We start from the raw sequence: 21,617 nt of genomic DNA, 5'->3' as shown, positions 1-21,617 counted from the left end.
CACCTAGCAAAATAGTAAATAATACCGTTTTCCCATTTACTGATTTAAAAGGTAAATGCTGGTTGGTTTGATTGGTTTCTTAAATAAGAATAAAAAAAATACAAAATTCTATCAAAAATTATATTTATTGGAGATAAATAGGGGGCCGTTCAGATACCACGTGGACAGAAAAATGAGATTTTTGACCCCCTCCTCCCCCTCCGTGGACAAGCGTGGATATTTGGCAAACCCCTAGCCCCCTCCCCGGATGTCCACGTGGACAAATTTGAAAAAGTTTTTATTTTAAATACCTATAATTTGACAGTTAGAAAACACCACTTTATGCCTTTTGTTATAGAAATGGCTTAATTTGTAAAACCGAATAAAAATTGTCTGATATAAATTTTTTTTTTCTTAATCATCATATTTATCACTTGCTTTCAAGTAGCTACTTATTGTTTAAACTTGAACTGGAAAGGTATGCCATTTTAAGATTTTGATTTAAACATCTTAATTTTTATTCACCTTTAGAAAATAGTTTGAAAAAAAGTATGTCCACATGGACATGACCCAAACCCCTACCCCCCTCTCCGCGGATAAGCGTGGACATTTCCATACCCCCCTCCCCCCCCCCCCCCCCCTAAGTTGTCCACGTGGTATGTGAACGGCCCCTAGGGACTGGTAATTCGGCTTCGCGTTCTTCTGAGCCGCTATGGCCGCTGAATCCACCTGCGTTGCGTACATTCATGGCCTCCTCCGTTCGACTAATCCGGCCAGGTTCGGCTGGAGGATGACGTGGAATACACCTCAAAGCTCTATGGGCCGATCTGAAACAAAATCAATAGTATTATGACGAGAACCAGCACAACTAAATGATATTTAAGAACACTTACCATTCTATTCCGATTTTCACATATTAGGCACAAAGCAAAACTTGTTCCTAGAATGACAAAACAGCTTAACCTCAATGTTCGGTTCGGCGAATAGTTACTTTTTTTAGAAGAATTGTACCGTTTTGTTTGGCTCAATCCAGGTCAATTACACCTCGCTACGAGGTAAGTTTTACCTTATTTGGATTTACCTTTTTTTCTAGGTGAATTATACTTTTTTATCCGGCTCAATTCACCTCGCTACGAGGTAAGATTTACCTTTTTTGGATTCACCTTTTTTCTCGGTGAATTGTACCTTTTTTCAAACCTCGATTCAGGTAAATTTTACCTCACTGTGAGGTGAGTTTCACCTCGAAGAGGTAGAAGTTACCTTTTTGGCTTTCACGAGCGTTCACCTTTGCTAACTCGGTAAATTTTACCTTTTTATTATTTTCCGTGTGCATATAGTGCTATCATTAGTGCTAATTTTCTTTATTGCTTCTATGCATTAATAATGCTTATATAAAACTAAAACCATTATTAATGTTGATATAATGCCAACTTGCATTAGAAATGTTGATTTCATGCTAACTTGCATTAGAAATGTTGATTTAATGCTGATTCAGGGTTTTGGCTTAATGCTTATGGTTACTTGGGGAACGTAGCAAGAATGTCGTCATTCTTGTCATTTTTGTCATTCTTTCCATTTTTTTTTACTTTTATCAATTTTGTTTATTATGTCTGTAGAGAATATAGTTATGTATTGATAATAAAATCCAATGTCTTGTCAAATAACAAATTGTTGGGCATCTCTAGTCATTCGATTGTATTACATACTTTTGTAAAGTATGAAGCAACGCTTCAAATGAACACACCACTCGTTTTAAAAAGAGTATACATGTATCTTGTTGAAGTACAGATTTTATATTGGAGAAAAAGAGAGGATAAGGAATTTGGAGAGTAGAGAAATCGATCGTATCGGCCGCCATGCTTCAGTTCGTACAGAAACGTTTACGAGTACTGTCGTGTTTATTTTTGGTCGTATATAGAAAAATAGTAATTGTAATTTATTTAAAAAGAAAATGATTATAGCAGATGAATTTAAAGAAAAAATCGCAGATTTACGGCAAAGCTCGATCGTTCACGACAATGGCGTGGTTGGTAGGTGTCGTACCTGCCAAACGGTATGTATCTGTAATATTTTGTCGTCCAAATGAAGGACTTTCTCTCAGCATGATGATTTTTGATTTTCATCCAATATGGCGGACATAAACACTATTTTTCTGAAAATGTAAGCGTGTGTTAACAGAGTAAAAATGGAGGACAAGAACTTATTGAAGTTGAAGATATTTAAACAAAACATTTAAAGATCTGCAAATAAGTATGGAAGTTGGTTGAAGGAAATATACAAAGAATGTGATTAAATAAAGAAACATGAAAAAAAAAACGAAATCATGGATGAGCACAGGGAGGTAAGATATTTGAAGAACAGTGAGGAATGAAGATAATTTAAGAAGTGTCTTATTGCTAAGGTTATTCAAAGTCACCAACAGATGAAATGAAATTTAAATTAAAATATGTTTCGTTGGAGCTGATGAGTCTCCTAAGGGTTAAAAATTGAAAATCAACGACGAAATGATTCTATTGGTATTGAAAATCCCTTACAGCTAGGAAAACAAAATAATAAAAAAACATCATGATGGGGTTAACAGGTTCAAATTTAGAAATTAAAAAAAAAATTAACAAACTTTTGGGTTAATGAAAGTCCCTAACAAGCAAAACTTGAAATTAAGTTCTTCTGGGGTTAATCAAAGTCCCCAAAGGTTGAATGATAAAAAAGTGTCCTACAAGGGTTAATAAAAGTCCCTAGTAGGCAAACCAAAAAAAATCCTGGGGTTAATCAAAGTCCCCAAAGGTTCAAATCATAAAAAGAAAAAAAAAAGGTAAAATTTCCTATTAGGGTGAATAAAAGTCCCTAATAGGCAAAACAAAAACAAAAAAGAAGATATTTTTGGGGTTAATTAAAGTCCCCACAAGTACAAATGATGAAATTTAAAACAAAACTTTTTGGGTTAATGAAAGTCCCTAACAAGCAAAACTTGAAATTAAGATCTTCTGGGGTTAATCAAAGTCCTCAAAGGTTGAATGATAAAATAATAAAAAAAAAGTGTCCTACAAGGGTTAATAAAAGTCCCTAGTAGGCAAACCAAAGAAATCCTGGGGTTAATCAAAGTCCCCAAAGGTTCAAATCATAAAATGAAAGAAAAGTAAAATTTCCTATTAGGGTGAATAAAAGTCCCTAATAGGCAAAACAAAAACAAAAAATGAAAGGTTTTTTTTGGGGTTAATTAAAGTCCCCACAAGCACAAATGATGAAATTTCAAACAAAATGTTTTGGGTTAATGAAAGTCCCTAATAAGCAAAATTAAAAATGAAATACTTCTGGGTTAATCAAAGTCCCCAATAGTTGAAATGATGAAATACAAAGAAGATGGCCTATTACGGTTATTAAAAGTCCGTAAATAAATAAAAAAAAGTGACCTACAAGGGTTAATAAAAGTCCCTAGTAGGCAAACCAAAAAAAATCCTGGGGTTAATCAAAGTCCCCAAAGGATAAAATAAAAAAAAAATTAATTAAAATCAAATTTAAAAAGATAAAGAAACAGATTTTCTATTAGGGTTGATATATAATTGTGCCTAATACCGAAAACGAAGTCTTTAGGGGGGTTAATCAAGTCCCCAATGGTTCAAATGATGAAACACGAAGAAAAGAAGTCCACAGTAAGTAGAGCAGAAAAGTCCTGGGTTTGATAAAAGTTCCCAAACGTTCAAATTATAAAATTTAAAGATACATATTAACTATAAAGGTCAATAAAAGTCTTTAATAAGCAAAAAAAAAAAAGAAATCCTTCTAGGGTTAATCAGAGTCCCCAAAGGATCACATGATGAAATTTAAAACAAATGTCTTTTAAGGGATAATCGGAGTACCTTATGGGTTGAACAATTGATAAAAGCTTCCAAAAGGTTAACTAAAATTCCTAGTCCCCTAAGTTTGAGAAAAACTAAAAAAAAAAAAACATTTAAGGTTTTATCAAAGCTATCAAGGGAAAGAAGTCCTCAAGAAAAATCTCATACAAAATATACCAAAATTATTGTTAAAAAAAAATGTAGTTGGGGTTGATAACATTTCATAAATGCATTCGTAAGAAATTAAAGATGGAACGTTTTCTTTCTATGGATAATGGTCCAAGTCCAAGCAATGGGTGGAACAAAAAAAAAAAAAAAACAAAAGTCGATAACCTACTGAGGATGCTAGCAAGTAGCTAGTGAAATACTATATAGTATTACTAGACTACTTTGAAATAAAAAAACAGAAATAATGAGATCCGTGGGGTTTTCCGAAAACCCCAAAGTTTCAAAAGTTAGTTAAGCAATGATCAAGTAGTTTATAAAGTCATGGAACAATTGAAAAGAAAGAAGTAAAAATAAAAGAAAGTCCTGAAAAAGTCACGTTCAAGCAACAATCAGAAGGTATTTTTCGAAAATTCGAAAGTAATGGATTGAAAGTTCAGTTGGAATATAGAGTAACAGGAATATTAAGGACTGCAACAATTTAAAATCCCATTCAGATGACAATGATAAAAGTTAATGTTAGTAGTTTGATATTCCTAATAAAAAATACATCTATCACATTTAAGATAATAGTACAAAAAAAAAAAAAACAAAATACATTGCTAGAGCAGTTAAAAAACAAAACAAATGAATTAATGAAATCATTTTGAAAACCAATTAAAAATCAACCTTCTTAAGAGTTGAGAGTTGTCGGTATGTGTTAAATTTGAGAGACTGTGTTGGAAATCGAATTTATAAGTTTAATTCCAGATTAATAAAATTTGATTTACATACTGAACTGGAGTTTGATATCTTCAGTCTAAGTCAGAAGTGCGAGCTGGAGATTATAATATGAAGCTAATTTGAGGGTCTGAGTATGAAATGGAATTCGCAATCTCTGAGTTGGAGAGTTGTAGTTCAAGTATTTCAATCCTGTCTTTAGGTCGAACTGGGTACTGAAATCAATACCTTAAATTTGAAACTCAAAATTAAATTTTAACTTTCATAAAAGATCTATTTCAGCTGTCAAGGTCTAAACTTTTATTTAAGAATTGCATCCGAAGTTAATCGAAAATTTCGCCTTGTTTTAGAAATTAATTGTGTAATTCGAATCTTAATTAAAAAACTGTATGGAAATTAGCTTTAAAAGAATCTTCAAGATCGCCCTAAGAAGTTAAACGTGAGTAGCAGAGAATATATAACTGTAGGATATTTAATTTAAAAAAAAAAACTGTATTTTCATACTCTTGAAAGTAGCCGATAATTTTTATGGAACAAAATTGAAAGAAAATAAGTAAAACAGAATAACTGCAAATTTTTTATAAATGCATAAATATGAATCAACAGGCTGAAATTGCAATTATTTCCAAAACCAAGATTTGAATTTTGAAATTTCATCCTGAAATAGTAAGCTTATGATCGGGTTACAGGTCTAAAATTCGTACCAAAGCTTGAAACCTGCAAGGCTGTTTTTCAAGAATGAACGGTTTAGAAAACGAAGTTAAAATCTGGATCTGAAGCCTTAGCTTAAATGGGAATGAAAATCCAAATATGAATCTAGTGAAGCCTGAATATTAAATTTGAAACTGAAATATGTTGAATGAATATCCGAAACTTCATTTATATATCAAAAGGGAAATAAGAATATGAATTTGCATTTTAAACTGAAATTCAACCATTAAATTTGAAATGGAATTTTTTTGTATTTGAGTCTTGATCTGAGTCTGGAAATTTCTCGACAGAAACCTAAATATTAATCAGTCTTCTGAATTTCAAGTCTGTAATCAGTCTGAATAGTCTTTTAAAATTTTCGCTGTTTATGTGGGTGTTGTTTAAAAAAATAACAGAAATTTGGAATAAGTTGCTCGACACGAAGATAAAGTCATTCAATTCATTGTAAAAAAAAACAGAAATTTAGAATAGGTTGCTCGACACGTTGGTTTGGTCAGAAACCTAAATGTTAATTAGAATACTGAATATCAAGATCGCATTAACTCAGAATAAATAAGAGTTACCTTCTAATCAAAAAATGGGTTAAAAATTAAAAATCCGTAAAATCTTATGTTTATTATTCTAATAATTTGTTATCCTAAAATATTCATTTGAACTTAACTTACAAAATGTCTGAATCGCAATCTGAAGCTTGATATGGAAATGTATATAAATGAGGCTTAATTTGATGTTTCACAAGAAATGGCAGAACTAGCTGGTTTCTCTAATTTGAGGATAGAAGATCGTCTTAATAATTATAATATGAAGGCAGCTTTTCAAAAGGATTTGGATGAAAGGTGAAATCTGAAAATAGGTTGCTCGGCATGATCATGCAGGCTTTTAAACTCCGCAGCATCTGGAAATTGAAAATTCACGTCATACGCAAGTTGCAAAAAGCAAACTTCTCGACTTCGAAGAGATTCTACGAGGTATCTACTGCTAATGGTCTAATCTAATGCTAATGGCCTTCTGGTACAAATTATGGAATAGAACTTCCTCATAGACGTGTTCCGACGGTATTTAAATTGGGAGAATAAAGGAATTACCTCGATTATTCACTTGCTGGAATCAAGGATCAAGAATGTTGAAATCAAAAAAAAACTTCCATCGGTTCGTGATAAAAGCAATAATGGGATCTTCCCCGTATTTCAATCTTCAAGCGTCCCAGGGCGGCTTATAGAGAATTCGTTTTCAAGTGGTGGTGCACCGGTGCACTACCGGTAGTGCACTTTTTATCGTTTTCATGCTCGTTTTCACGATAAGTAGTGCACTGGTAGTGCACCATAAAGTGGACGGTGGAACACTCTGAAAATATTTGGTGTTGCTTGCGCTCTCACCAATACTATCATGAATTTTGAAAACACGTGCTTCCCGATGTAAACAAATATCAGCTGGTTGGTTTATTTCTATACCGCAAAAATTGCGTTCGAGCTGTTATTTTCTCTTTTTATCCCGAAGAACGGAAACTTGTTCCGGATTCAATACCAGTGTCGTTTCCAACAGAGGCGGAGAATTTCACCTGGATGGCACGTTCTAAAGCAAACAACGCTCCCAAGAAGAAATGTGTCCAGAAGGCTTGCTGCAATCGGTTCCAGGCGATGCCGAAAAAGAGCAGCAAATCAGAGTGTAAAAAGGCCAACCCAGAGATCTAGTGGAATCGCCCAAACCGAAAGGTATTCTTGTTCGGGAGGGTCCTATAAGTTGGTCTTCACAGCAAGAAGCGTTCAGCTGCATTGAAGCTACTCTGCTACCAGCAAGCTTCGAGCTGTGCCTTAGGGTGACGATGCTCGGTTGCGCCAAGTCCCGGATTCCCACCCGTTGCCCTTCAAAAACGGTAGTTCGATACTACACCCGCATTGGGAGCTTGAATTTCGTTCGTTTCGGTTTGTTAGCAAAATTTTCTTCCCCGACTTCCGCGATCCGAGTTCCAAGATTTTTTTTTTTTTTTTTTGTAATCTTAAATGGAAATAGGTACTCGAACGAAGGATTTGCGAGAAATAAACGTTCAAAATACCGGAACCTTCAAGCTGGGGTAACTGCAGTCTAGCAGCAGCAAACATAGACCGCCCAGAATCAGCCGGTATTGCAGTTCATCAGAGCCAGAGGCGAATCTACTAAGCAAAATAAATCTGAAATCTTAACAATTCAACATAATACATAAATTCATGCTAAAATTTTCATATTGTTTAAAAGACAATGATCAACTAAAGTAAATTTCATTTCAATTTTCGAAGTAAAACGAAAACAAAATACCAGCTGTAATGGATTTTTGACAGCTTGATGTTTTTTGTTGACACTGCCGATTTCACGCACACCTACAAAGGAGAGTGCAAAACTCGATTCATGCTCGTTTTCAGCGTGGATGGTGCAAAACTTTCTGGTGGTGAAAACGAATACGATATTAGTTTCTCCAGGTCCTGATGTCAATAGTTTGTTGTTGCTTGAATCACTTGGTTGGAGAATGTTTCCGAAGTTGAATTTTTGCCATCAGTCTTTGAATTGCTAGCTTGGTGTCACAGGATTTCACGCATAAATTTAAATACGTTACGCTGTTGTTTTGGGGCAGAGTGCCTCCAGTAGGGTGGGTGCATACTGAGGAAAAGTAGGCAAGGGGTACCAAAAGTTTCTCATTGGTGGGGGGTGGAGACGGTGCGCTTTTTGACAGCGAATTGTTCGCCTACCATGCCTACGATTACGATTGCCTGTCACCCCTGTCACAAGATGGACGATTCCGTGCATTGGTATAAGAACACACCTAGCTTTACCCGCCTTGGTTTTGGGGTTGACATAAATACGTTACTGGGTTGACATAAATACGTTACTGGCGTTACACATCTAAATACACGTTTAAACGCAAACAAACGAATTTGAACGAAACGATCTCGGCGATGAGAAATAAGTAAAAGTATTCATCGAGTTCACTTCTCAAAATTGGAGCATATACAAACTATATGGTCATGATTTATTAATAAATGAATCAATAACTTATTGTGCAGTAATTAATAAGATTAATTGGTGTGGACAGGCGATTTCACGTTTTACGTTGTTCTGCAATAAAATACATGTGCAATAAAAAAACAATTTCTGAAAAGACTGTCGCTTACAACAAGCATATTATAGCAAATGCTTTCAAATATGATATGATTTGACATTCTGTAAGCAATCAATTCCATTAGTATTGGTTCCAGATAACTCGAATTTTGCATAGGTAAAAAAAAAGTTTAAACAACAAAGAAAATTTTATATACTTTCCGATATTAAATGTCGCGGTATAAAATGGAATGAGAAGCAGTCGTTAAAAAAGGATTGAAAATTTGAAAAATTATTATAATATTTGATAATATCGTAACCTAGTATAGTTGGAAAGTTATTGTTTGATTTCAATTGTTCAACAATAATACAGTAGGGGTGAAGGCGAATGTAGAGAATATAGTTATGTATTGATAATAAAATCCAATGTCTTGTCAAATAACAAATTGTTGGGCATCTCTAGTCATTCGATTGTATTACATACTTTTGTAAAGTATGAAGCAACGCTTCAAATGAACACACCACTCGTTTTAAAAAGAGTATACATGTATCTTGTTGAAGTACAGATTTTATATTGGAGAAAAAGAGAGGATAAGGAATTTGGAGAGTAGAGAAATCGATCGTATCGGCCGCCATGCTTCAGTTCGTACAGAAACGTTTACGAGTACTGTCGTGTTTATTTTTGGTCGTATATAGAAAAATAGTAATTGTAATTTATTTAAAAAGAAAATGATTATAGCAGATGAATTTAAAGAAAAAATCGCAGATTTACGGCAAAGCTCGATCGTTCACGACAATGTCATCTTGGTATTTTTTGTAACATTTTTTTTCAATCTTGGTCTTTTTTATCTTTTTTATAATGTTTGCCGATTTGAATTTGTATTCCTTTTTTTAAGTTTTTTGATTTTTGTCGATTTGCCATCTTTTGTTTTGGTTTTGTCTTTCTTGTTCCAAATATAATTTGACATTAAAATCTATTTTTCTCTCCTATTTTTAGATTTTGTAAGTATTTTAAGACCACCCTAGCGAAAAATAAATTCACCACTCTGAAGCAAAGTTTATTCTTAGATGCATATGAAACATTCAAATGCGTTACAAGAGGATTAGAGCGAAGGATTTGTTAAATGGTTTGGATATATTTAACAAGTTAATCAAATTCAGTGAATCATAAAACGCCCGCATTACCAAATCCGGGTTAGCCTATCCGCTAGATCACGCCTGCGCTCACATAACTTAGAAAAAAAATACTAATTAGGATAGGGCAATTACTTGTATTTTGAAAACAAAAATTGCCCTGCAGTTGAATTTGCGAAAAAAAAAACATTATAGGCGTAATCACCATTTAAAACAAGATTCAACAAGATAAAACCATATACATAAAAGTTGCAACAAGACAAAAAAAAATTGCTCCATGGGTGAGGATACCCCTTTCTTTATGTTCGTCACGTTACAAATAGGTAGGTATTCCTCACTCCCGTGAGAACTGAATTTCAAAACGAGAGCTCATCTAGTGGAATTTTCACGAAAATGTGAAAAATGGACACAGAGAAGTCCGAACAAAATGGTATGGAATTCGACCATTCGGTACAATGATACAAGCATTTTTAATAAAAACCAAGCGCGTGAAAATTATCATCTTTATTCACAAACTTATAACTGAAACAAAAAAAGGATACATAATTTAAGAAAACATATAAAAGCCAAAAATGAAACTCACAGAACCTAATTCAATAAACTCGAAACTAGCTCCTACTTGTTCATGTTCTCCTTGATCCAAGAATGCTTCATCACATCGATCAGCGTTATGCGGGAGCTACTGGGGATGCGAAGCAGCTTCGAGATCAAATCCTTGGCCCCGGCGCTCATGAACCGGGGATATTCCACCTTTAGCCGCCGAATCTTATCGTAGGTGGCTTCGGTGTTTTCCGATTCGAACGGTGGGAAGCCAACCAGGAACTCGTAGCAAAGAATTCCGAGACACCACTGATCGACGGAATCGTCATAGATTTTGCCCTCAACCATTTCCGGTGGCAGATAGTCGAGTGTGCCGCACATGGTCTTTCGTCGGTTGGAATTGGTGTGCGCAGACCAACCGAAGTCGGCCAGCTTGACGTTGTCGTCGTCGGTCAGCAGAATGTTTTCAGGCTTTAGATCCCGATGAATAACGTTGTTGGCGTGACAGTAATTGAGGGCATCGGCTACCTGGTACGTGTATTTTGCGGATCGTTGTTCGTTAAATCTTCCCTGTGGTGAAGCTTTCAGGTGTTTGTACAGCTCTCCTTGTGAGGCCAACTCCAATGCCAGGTAGATTCGACGATCGTCGTGGAACCAAGTGTACAATCGAAGAATGTGAGGATGTCTGTAATGAATAGTTTTTGTGTATAGACTCAATCCCAATCAGTAACCTATCTGGACCTTACTTTAATCTGGACTGAATTTCAACTTCCCGCAGCATTTGCTTCTCGACCCTTCCTTTGACCAGTTCTGACTTGAACATGACCTTCATCGCTACCATGAATTTCGTTTGACGTTCCCGGGCTAGATAAACCCGGCCGAACTTACCCCGTCCCAGGGCACAACCAAGCTCGAAGTCATCCTTGCTCCAGCGATACTCCTGCCCGTAGGCCGGATGGGACATCATGTTGACGATGTACTGGGTGACACCGACTACGTGATCGGAGCTGATGCCATCGATCAGCTGGGGAAGATCGTCCATCGTGTAAATCCGTTCATTCTTCGCTGCCATCGTGGGGCTAGATTATCGATATATTTTATACAAATAGAAAAACTAACATAAAGTGTCTATCAGAAAACAACTAATTTTTTCCGCGACCAACTTTGATAAAAATCGGATTAAAAATAAAGTGCTGAAATACGGTCGGTCGCCTTTTTTGTGATCTGATTTGAATTAAAGATGGCAAACCGCCCGCGGTTCGAATCCATCGTTATTCAGCCCCGATGACACTGTGTCTTTTTCCCAATGACAGCGACATCTATTCAAGCATTGAATGAAATAATTCATACACGCTTGAGAGAATTGTCTTGAAATCGTTAATATCTGGGCAAGTCTTGGAAAATTCAAAATTGAATAACAAGGGTTCTGTTTTGAACTTATTAACTTGTGTTTGGAAAGTTTATTATTTTTTTCTTTCACGTGAGACAAAAAGAAATAACGAGTTCGAAATGAATATTATGATTTCATTATTATAAAAAAATGTTTTTTCAGCTATAAACAAAGTGATAAAGAATCGGTTAAATTGAAACATGCACTGAATAGCTTTGATACAATGCTTAAAATTTAGTTTTTAACATTTCGTGCGCGTACTTGTTCACATAAACGCCTAACAACAGGAAAATCAACCTCTTATAATTTCCGTTCAATGAACAGACAGCGGCTTGACCAACTTGGCGATTTTCGAGGTAATTTTTTCTTAATTTCACAGGCAAATTAAGAGGCCATAATTACCGGCAAATAATGCACGATCGTAGATTGTTTTCATCTGGCGATTTTTCAAGAAGTTTTTTTTTTTCGAAACATCATTAACAACTTTTTTTTGAGAAGTAATTAATTTACTATTCAATATGATAATAATTTAATAATGGTGTTTTCGCTCTATTTTCAATTCAATACCGAATTATTTATTCAGAACTTTGAATAGTCCTGCATGAAGTTTGGTCGCACGCTCGTTTTTGTTTAACCATTTTTGGTTCAAAAATAACCATTTTTTGGCTTTGGCCCGAAAACTGCCAATATGGTTATTTTTTAAGAATTTTTCCTTCACAAATTTAAACCATTTTTGTAGTTCTAGAGCATTAACCAAAAAATTTTGAAAATAATCGATGTGCAGACGAACGCGTTTTTTTTAAATTCATAATGCCGCGTAACTGAACCGAGTTCTCATTCAAATCGGTCCTTGTAATTCTGGAACATCAAATCTATTGACAATAAAAGGTAAACAATTTAATATAAATTATTTTCGAATAAAAACTCCAACCTAAAAAAATTTTTCAGGACACGGATTAGAAGGCCCCGCTTGTAATTGAACCGCTTGCTACCGGTTCATCGAAATCAGCCACAACAAATGAAAGCTGAAAAAGCTAAGGAAAACGCGAGCAATTTGAACAGTAGTCCTCGCACTATCTGGAAGCGGTCTTCGCACAATGCCCCGGTAAGTTTTTATTTTCCATGGATAAATAAGGTTGGTTACTGAATTCTTGTTTTAGGTTTTCTATCAATTATTGCGGGATGCGAGATATTCCAACGACCATTTTTTCACCATCCTGAAGGAGCTGGAACTGGCTGAACCGCATGAAATACATCATCCGACGGTCATAAAAGAACCATTCAAACCCCCGTGAACGAAAAGCACTGGTGTGGTAATACTGATTTGGCCATTTGCTGAAGCTACGGTTCTACAAAATGTCACCGAGGCATATGGGATCACCACTCCCGGTATTGTTCGGAACCGACGTTAGGTTAGTTTTCTCATTTAAATTCGGTGGTAATCGTGGGGGAATAAATTTTGCTGCTTCAAATGCTGCTGGGTGTTTCGGCTGCTGTTGGTGTTCGCCTAGCGCTAAGCACCACAGATACAAGGAATAAAATAAACAACATACATATTTGTAAATCGTGTTTTTGCTTAATTTAGTCGATAAGTCTATGATACCGTTCAATCCCTCAATATTGCTCTTTAAATATCGGTTGAAAAATAACCGTTTTCTTACTTCTAGGATGCTACCCTTTACGGTTGAAAAATAACCATATTCGAACTTCTCCCCCAGAAGTCATTTTATGACTTCTCAAGGAGAACTCATAAAATGACATTTCCCGGGAAAAGGTCAAAAATGGTTATTTTTGAATCGTAAATGGTTTAATAATTTCTAGCGTGCGGATTATGAGAAAATCAATCTTTTCGTGAATTCTTCTGTTTTTGTTTACACAGTGAGCACACAATTATACATTCGTTATTGTTGCCCGAATGTTCGCACTACACCTCTGATGCGCTCTGGGCTCTGATATAAGCGATAAATAGTGAACGTAGGCTTTAAAGTGGCTTCCTTCAAAAAATGGTAAAAACAAGGATGATCTCAAAGAACTGCCCCAACTGCGAAGGTCAAATTGCGATCGCCTCCAAACGTTGCACCGCCTGTGGACACTCGTTTACCGGCCGTGAACCAGGAAAAAGTGGTCGCCCAAAAGGAAGCGGCAAGAAGAGTGGACGACCATCGGCAGCTGAGCAAAAACGAGCTGCTGCCATCGCTGCCTCGGCCCAGATCCAGCGCCGAAGAACCGGGAGGGTCCGGCGGGAGAAACCCAACTATTACGATTCCTTGCAGTTCGAAAAAAAGAAAAAGAAAACTAAGGTAAGTGATATCGTGATTGAATATGATTGGCATCCTTATGAAAGGACCTCATCTTTTGCTAGCCTACCCGATCAGCGTTGTTCAAGGGCAAAGAAGCCAAACAGACTCAGCTGATTGCAGTGAAGGAAACGGTCGCCGCCAGAGCCAATCGGCATGCTCAACGAAAGGCACGGAAGGAGGAAATCGACGGTGGAGGCGATTTGGCAGCCAAGTAAGGCAATTTTATTACCGATTACCCATATGTTAGGAATTATTTGAGTCGTTACTGAGCAATCACTACGCTATTCTTTAGGCTTCCTTTAGAAAAACAGGAAATCGCTGCACTGATATTATCGGAGATCAACCGGAAGTTGGGGTCCGTAGTCTGGAAGCAGCCTTGAAGGCATCGCCTATTTACCAAAATGATAAATTCCACATCTTGGACCCGATCGGTAAAAGTACCGAAGTCGTAAGTATTGTTTATGTGTACCTAAATAACTGGTATCTTAACCTTATTTAGAGAACCGCAAATTCATAAAAATACAAAAAATGACGAAACTTTAGATGGAATATAAACAGTACATATGGAAAATCCTGAAAGTGAAAGGATTTTTCCGACACTCTTAGTTGTATTGAATGGCAGCTATGAACTGTGAAAGTAGTCCCTGGATAAAATTAGGTAAATACTCCTGGCAATTTCCTACGTTTTCGTTATTTATTTGATAAATAGATCATAACCAATACTCAAATAAGAAATAGAATCGCAATAGATATTCAATTTTATGCTTTTTTCGATTTTTTTTTCATATGGTAGATACCTACTCTAGATTTTGACAGGAGCTAGTTTTCGGCAGATTTTTTTTTATTATTTCCATTGGGTTGCTCAAGCTATATGAGTTTATATTTTGCTATTTTTGCTCTCCGAGTTTAGTATATGTTGAATATAAAAATTCCTCTAAATAAGCTATACTATACTGTTTTTTTCCTTTCAAATGTTACAGTTCTCTACCTAGGTACCTGATCAGAATTTTTAGCACAGTGACATGGTCGTCCACGTGGGGTTACTTGTTCAGCTTGTAGGAAAATCAATGTTTGATCAATGGAAATTTTGGAATTTGCATAAAATTGTGTAGGTATGCAACTAATTGCAAAACAATATTTCTTCAGCACTCGACGTAATTATCCAACTCGCCAGCCCTCGTGGGATAAATTAACTAGGTACTTGTGCTGAAAAATCTTCATTTTGCAACTTGTAGCATAAATCGGGGACTTGTTTCGGTATGCTTTGCTAGAAATGAATGAAATAAACGCATCAAATTCACTATATTACGATCACTTCGGATGCTTTCCATCTGCTGTGATACATTTTATGTATGCTTTTATTGGATCATTTTTTCCGCTATCGATTACATTCTTCGTCCGGTCAGGTTGTTGCAGGGTGTGTCGGAAAAGAATTCATTGGCTGAGTAGCGCTAGTTTTGATATAAATGATGTCTTTTGTTCGAAGCAGTGCGCCAGTTGGAGTTGGGCTGAGAATTCCTTACTCAAAAGCAAACGTTCTTGTTAGCAGAAACTTCATTTAGGTACGGATGTGTGCTTGAGAAACCTAACACTTTCAATAACTTTTAACGTAACATTTGTTCAACAGAAACAACGAAGGACAGTGATCGTGTTCGGTGGCAATAAATATTAATTTCATCTTTCTTGTATTTTAAAAATCAACACGAATAAGAAGGGAAAGAAAACGAGAATCTACGACGCCACTAATCGCTAGGTGTTTTTAACAAAATATCGGTATAACGTGTTTTTTGAGCTGGACTCACCTCCACTGGCCGTTGTCGAGTTCGAGGAAGTTGCAGAAGCGGTGTTAGTGAGGCGCCAATTTTGCAGCAGCTCTTCCTGAACGTCCGAAGGCAGCGCGTTAAACACTTCCGGATCTACATTCGGAGGCAACTCGGTGCTACTGCAGCTGCTATTGCTGGCCATTACGAGAGGATGGGTCGAGCTAGCGCTGGCGGATGGAATGGAGGGCGTTGTTAACGGGGACTGCTTTGCAGGAGTCGATGATGAAAGGTGATTACGAAAAAAGCCTCCCGGTGATTTAGTACTAGTAGATGGAATGTCGGTCAGATGATTGCTGTTACTGCTACAAGGTTCCTGGTCGTACTCTTTCGAGTTCAGTCTAAGATCTGCAACACGCAGTTTGCTGGGCGACGAAGAATCGTCTTCGGCAGCTGGCATAAGGCTGCTGTTCTTTCTTGCTAGAAATGAGGCCAAGCGACGGCATTTTTTCGGGGACGGTTCTGCATCAGATTCCGAACCAGACAGCGATGCCATTGAACCGGAATCTGACACAGCCGCACTAGTCGATGGATCACAATCCATTGCCGTCGGAAAAGACCTATTCGATGAGAAGCTGTCACTCAATGTGAGCGATTCGTTGCTCAAGTTTGTGATGGATTGAACTTCAATGTCGGATTTTTTTATGAGAAAATTGGCGATCGATTTGGAACCCGCCTTCCGTTCTTGGAATTTGAAAAAAGATAAACCTAGCAGGGTAATGTTGTACGGTTGCTGGAGATCTACCATTCGCTCGAAAACCTTCATTACCGTAGCAAGAATCTTTTCTGGAGCACCATCGACAAGTGTTAATTTGCCGTCTTTTTGTCGGAAGAAGGAGGGCGAAATTTTGTCCTGTTTGCACTCGCGATGACTCGTTCTCTTCGTGGAATCGTACTTACGAACCGTAACTTTTATAGCCACCGGCACTCGTCCATCTTCCGCGATGTTTTTAACCAGCCGCACCAAAAGATGGCGAAATTTATCCTCCGCATCCGCTCGAAGTGATATTGCTGGACACGAGTCTTCCAGACCTACGGATTTTGGTTTACCAGTTGGTTTCACTGGTGTATCATCTTTGCCAAATGATATCTCCTTGAGACGGCTTGCCTGCTCTTGGCCCAGCTTCTTGGTTAGCAGCTCAAGCGGTGCTTCTTGCAGATCACGAACAGTTTTTATACCAATTTCCTCCAAAATTTGCGCAGTTTTTTCGCCAATCCCAGTTAAACTTTGGACAGACCCCAAGGAAGCTAAGAAATCTGCCCCACAATTCGGAAGCAGTACCGTTTGTTTGTTCTGCTTATTGGCGCTACCGACAAGTTTTGCCAATAACTTGTTATGGGATACTCCGGCGCAACATTTCAAACCCAACTCCCTAAAAATGCTGTCTCGGATTTCTTTCGCCAAATGGGTTCCAAAAATAAGGCGCCGATCGCAACCACATCCACACGCTTTTCGAAACGCTTCCTTGTCGCTAAGGCCGCTGTCCTTTTCTACCGGTGGATAAATGAAACCTTCTACTGTATTCGCCGTATTTGGATCACAATCACGTTGTTCCAGTCTTAGCTGAATTTCTTGTGTCACGTCCAGATAATTCTCATCAAGTCCCAACTTCTCCACATTGGGCGTATATTTGTGCATAATCTCGTTGATCCGGCAGGACATGTTTTTGTACTTTGTTAAATCCTCCCCGTTCACCAGAACCAGTTCCGGACAAAGCTTCACGGCTTCTGTTATCAGCATCATCTTTCGTATACCATACTCTCGAGCGATATAATTGGACGTGACGACGTTAAACCGTTGTTTCACGCCGACTGGTTTTTCCCGCAGGCTGGGGTCCAAAATTTCCTCGACCTGGGCGTAGAAGTAGTCCATATCGATATGGATAATCACCCGACGGTGGTCTTCAGACACCACCGATGACAGGTGTGCATCTGTTGCTCCCGAATCGCCTGAAGCGGAGACCTGGTCGTCCGCCAGAAAGTCTTCATCCATTGTGTTCGGTCCAGCTTGTCTCGGCCACCGGCCATCCAATTGTAAGAAATCTGTGAAAAAGAACAGTCGTTACAAGGCGTTGGCAACAATGATTTATAATTGAACGAGTTTGGAGTCATCTTCAAAAAAGGCACTCTGTTCCAACCTTATTGATTTATATAAAAAATTACAAACTTTTTTCCTAGACTGAAAATTAAATTGAACGAAGCTTTTATAAAATACTTTGATGTTATTCTCCATCCTTTTATTTAGGAGGTAATTGTTTGATGTTTTGAAGGCTAAACCATTGTATGTCCTATTATTAGAAATAAAACATAGAACTTATTATGTATACAAAGTTTGGAAACATTATCCCAAATTGCTTCTCAGCATTTTGAATAGAAAACAATAAAATAGAGATATTTCATCGAAATAATTCCAGATCATTGCTTTGTTTACCTTTTGAATGGTTTTGCTTGTTGATTAACGCGATTTCACGATTACACTTGGTGATATAGTAATGACGATGATGACGATGTTCTCTGTATGCGGAGCGATGATGCACCTTGCTTTTTCTTTTTAGAGGTTTTCACCTCTCGTTCTTTCCCTTGCTCGTTGCACGGCGGGGGTATTCAACTGGCGCTCTAGCTCTTTCTACCACAAGGAAAGTTACTAAACACACTCCTCCCGACACCATCCGCCTTTACGTTGAACCGTTCACTTCTTCCGTGGAAGGTTTTCCCTGTTGGTTTTTGGGAAAGTTTGACCTTTTTATCAATTTATGAACTTTTCTTTGCGAATTTGTTCAACACTTTCGATGGCGATTAGCATGCCCGAACGTGGTGACTGCCGAATACAGCGAGAATAAGACGGTTTTAATACGGATAAGTCGCAGTCAATTTCTGTTATCAAGTTGCTGGCACTTCAACGCGTAATTTATCGAGCCAAGATCCTTTCTAACTTCCGTACGAGCTGAAACAAACCAAAAGGTTAAGAAATGAGCAATTTGTTATGTTTTCAATCGAATATTTACCGTTCCAAAACAGCACAGAAACGAAGTGATCCACCAAACAGTGCATCCATCACCTAATCATCATCATTCGTTCATCCCCATCAGCCAGTCGTGTGCGCGATGCTTTCCATTTGTTTTTGTAGTAGTGCTAGCTTGCCTTCTCACACCAATACAACCATAAAAAATAGGTTATAGTTTTCAAAAAGGCTGATGTCATTCTGGGGCGATTAAGCATTGCTCTGCTTTCTGCGTTCCAATTAGAACCAGTGCAAAGCATTGGTATGCCATACTGGCGCGGCGTTGAAAATCAACTCGGCGTGCGAAATTCCACTTTCTATACATCTGCTGATTGTAAAAAAGGAAAAAATTTCTTACTATTTTCGCGGAAATCCGAAATTCGTGGAGAATTTGCTTACTGTTGAGATATTATTTAGATAATTATAAAAAAAATAGAATGGATCTGTGCTTAAAAACCCGAAATCAAATTTCGTGATAAAACAATTATTGATTTCAGTTTAAGCGGGCCGCTTTAAATACAGAGCTTAGAATCTTTCAAAACTCGTTTAAAAAACGGACGTTAAAAAAAATGATTTATCAAGTTTAATATTTTGCTATTTAAAATTCTAAACTTGCGTGTTAAATGATTTATTTATTTACTGTAGGATGTGTTTTCTTGCGATATTATCAAATTTTAAGCTTGCAATGAGCTTGGAAATAGTTTCCGATATTAACAATATCCATGAAAATTTAGATATTTCATACCTCACTAAATCATTCTTTTTCCAGAATTGCAAAACAAATTCAATTTTTTTTTAAGATGTTCATAAATCTACGAAATCGAATTCATTCATTTGACGACGATGGCCACAAATAACTGGCTCAGAAAATATTTTTTATGAATAAACTTAAAAAATCAGTGCAATGCTCGTTAATTTCCATAACAACTACGTCATCATTCTAGAAATCTGACGACCAATATGACGGATGATGTAACCTGTTATTTCGAAGAACGTTGGCGCTTTTCTAATGGAAAGTAAATGCGAACAGTTTTAGTTTTGTGGAGAGTGGAAGCAAACCATGGTAACGTTACAAAGCGTCAGCTTGGCAGCACCCTAACAATAAACAACAATAAGAATAACAAAACCGAATCCAAAAAACTTTAGCCGAATTAAGCTGATGACATAGTTATATAGCGAATTGGCTCCACGTGATCTAACCACCTCGCTTGTTGCGTCTCGCTACTTACCGGATTCGAAGCGAACACCTGTTTTGCTTGCAGAACAGTCGTTCGACATTCTAGCAACATGATCTGTCCAGCGTATCCGTCCAGCTTTCGTTACCTTCTGGATACTGGATTTGTCGAAGAGTCGAGCGAGCTAGTGGTTTATCCTTCGCCTCTACACTCCGTTCTCCTGCCAAAGATGGGTTTTAAAACTCGTAGCACGTAGCCTAGAGACAACTCAAATAAAGCTCTTCTATGGGTTTGCACAATTCGACTTTTGTTGATTAACGGCGCACTTCGATTTCAGGGTTCATGTAAACTTTCAGGTTTTCAAACTCGCTCGAAGTGACTTGCCGGAAAGTTTTGATTTCCTCAACTTCATTTTTCAACGATCCAATTGACTCATTTATCGAACTGGCAATTTGATCAATCTTTGGCATTCGTTTTATGCAAAGCATTCAGAATGTCAGCCTTAATCATGTCGCGCCTTAAAGGCCCTTAACGTTTGCTTGGTCATCTAGTGAAACAATAAGAGAGCTCAATAAAGTAAGATTATTGTAACCTGCTTTAGTAATCTGTCCCAAGTAACATTTTAAACACTTTTAGGCTTTATACGAAAAGCGCAAGGTTTTATAATCGCATTGAGAATGCGTTTAAGGCTGTAAAGCGTATTTCGAGAAGATCACAATATAAATACCCTTCAGGATAGTTACAGAACCCTAACACAACTCTCTACTAAAACTCAACTTGAATTCAAATTGATTTCTCTCATTCATTTTTATTTCGGTCTGGAAGGCAGCTACACAACCTTTACAAAACCTTTTTATACAACTACTGGAAAACGTCAAAACTACATTGAAAAAGCCTATAATATCACAGAAAAGAAAACTCTGACGGATAAAAAGCCTATATAGGGATAACAGCGTTGCCATATTGAAATCTGTATTTTCATTCGGAAAATTTGGTTTAGTTTTCGTATCTTTTATTGATTCTGTCTTTAAATAGTCATCTGATTTGCCTCGACCATACTTCAAATTCTATTTTAGTAAACTTTATGAAAAACGATGAAAATCTGTACCGAATTTCAAAAATTTGTCACCTGTTCGTACAGAATCTGTACCAGAAATAAACTCAAAAATCTATAGTTTTCTCGATAAATCTGTCATGTGGCAACCATAGTCTAAGCCAATTCAAGTATCAATAATGGCAGCTAAGTGATAAATTTCCAAATCCACTGCAGCAATCAAAAGGTAAATTTCCATCTTTTGATAGCATTGCATCGTTCAATTGCGGTATGTTAATTGTTTGCAACTTCCGTAGGTTCAAGGGCTTTCGAAATCATGGTGGAAAAGTTGATCCTACTTTGCCAGGCCTGCCGCTATCCTGATGTTGCGTTCCGTCTCAATCATACCACAAATATCCGGATGTTAATGATGGGAGGTCACCAAAAGACAGTTCTTCGAGCAACGCAGCATCAAAAACGGCCTACACAGTACCCCGTTGGCTGTCGGAATTTTCATCACCGGAGAGATTCCGTAGCGTTGGAAAAGAAATCCGGCTAGATCGATCCTTGAAGAGCACCGCATAAATGCAATTTCCGACTACATCATATTAATATAAAGAAGTGATCAAATTAATATTAAGAAGTGATAGAGTGACTCTTTGAAAATTAATAATTGTGTGTAATAAATGAACAAAAAGTGCTCGAAATTATGTGTTGTCATTTAATGAAATCATCAGCTGTTCC

General features: G+C 37.1%; 3 protein-coding genes and 1 long non-coding RNA gene across 4 annotated transcripts; 2 read left to right on the top strand and 2 right to left on the bottom strand.

Annotated features, from left to right (window-relative positions):
* Positions 1-10,103: 10,103 nt before the first annotated feature.
* LOC129739322 (aurora kinase B-like) lies at positions 10,104-11,416 on the bottom strand. Its single transcript, XM_055730733.1, has 2 exons — positions 10,901-11,416; positions 10,104-10,839 (listed from the first exon to the last, which is right to left on the bottom strand). Exons 1-2 carry the CDS (start codon positions 11,224-11,226, stop codon positions 10,230-10,232), a joined length of 936 nt encoding a protein of 311 aa, XP_055586708.1. The 5' UTR covers positions 11,227-11,416; the 3' UTR covers positions 10,104-10,229.
* A 2,033-nt stretch (positions 11,417-13,449) lies between these two features.
* On the top strand, positions 13,450-14,449 carry LOC129739271 (uncharacterized). The gene is made up of 3 exons (XM_055730697.1): positions 13,450-13,844; positions 13,907-14,055; positions 14,137-14,449. The coding sequence occupies exons 1-3, from the start codon at positions 13,548-13,550 to the stop codon at positions 14,222-14,224; spliced, it is 534 nt and encodes a 177-aa protein (XP_055586672.1). The 5' UTR covers positions 13,450-13,547; the 3' UTR covers positions 14,225-14,449.
* A 691-nt stretch (positions 14,450-15,140) lies between these two features.
* Positions 15,141-18,781, bottom strand: LOC129739259 (DNA polymerase iota). The gene is made up of 3 exons (XM_055730686.1): positions 18,670-18,781; positions 18,096-18,608; positions 15,141-17,707 (listed from the first exon to the last, which is right to left on the bottom strand). The coding sequence occupies exon 3, from the start codon at positions 17,655-17,657 to the stop codon at positions 15,594-15,596; it is 2,064 nt and encodes a 687-aa protein (XP_055586661.1). The 5' UTR covers positions 17,658-17,707; positions 18,096-18,608; positions 18,670-18,781; the 3' UTR covers positions 15,141-15,593.
* A 1,623-nt stretch (positions 18,782-20,404) lies between these two features.
* LOC129739321 (uncharacterized) lies at positions 20,405-21,580 on the top strand. Its single transcript, XR_008735820.1, has 2 exons — positions 20,405-21,120; positions 21,191-21,580. It is a non-coding gene; the product is annotated as an uncharacterized LOC129739321 (long non-coding RNA).
* The last annotated feature ends 37 nt before the right edge of the window (positions 21,581-21,617 follow it).

This window comes from Uranotaenia lowii, chromosome 1, assembly GCF_029784155.1.
Source record: "Uranotaenia lowii strain MFRU-FL chromosome 1, ASM2978415v1, whole genome shotgun sequence".
NCBI lineage: Eukaryota > Metazoa > Arthropoda > Insecta > Diptera > Culicidae > Uranotaenia > Uranotaenia lowii.
Note: the sequence above shows the minus strand (reverse complement) of the source record. Positions and strands in the feature narration are given on the sequence as shown.

Coding starts and splice junctions, on each gene's coding strand:
- LOC129739322 (XM_055730733.1), bottom strand. CDS start 11,226: ATGGCAGCGAAGAATGAACGGATTTACACGATGGACGATCTTCCCCAG. Junction 10,840..10,900: donor GAAATTCAGTCCAGATTAAA/GTAAGGTCCAGA, acceptor TATTCATTACAG/ACATCCTCACATTCTTCGAT.
- LOC129739271 (XM_055730697.1), top strand. CDS start 13,548: ATGGTAAAAACAAGGATGATCTCAAAGAACTGCCCCAACTGCGAAGGT. Junction 13,845..13,906: donor AAAAGAAAAAGAAAACTAAG/GTAAGTGATATC, acceptor ATCTTTTGCTAG/CCTACCCGATCAGCGTTGTT. Junction 14,056..14,136: donor GGAGGCGATTTGGCAGCCAA/GTAAGGCAATTT, acceptor GCTATTCTTTAG/GCTTCCTTTAGAAAAACAGG.
- LOC129739259 (XM_055730686.1), bottom strand. CDS start 17,657: ATGGATGAAGACTTTCTGGCGGACGACCAGGTCTCCGCTTCAGGCGAT.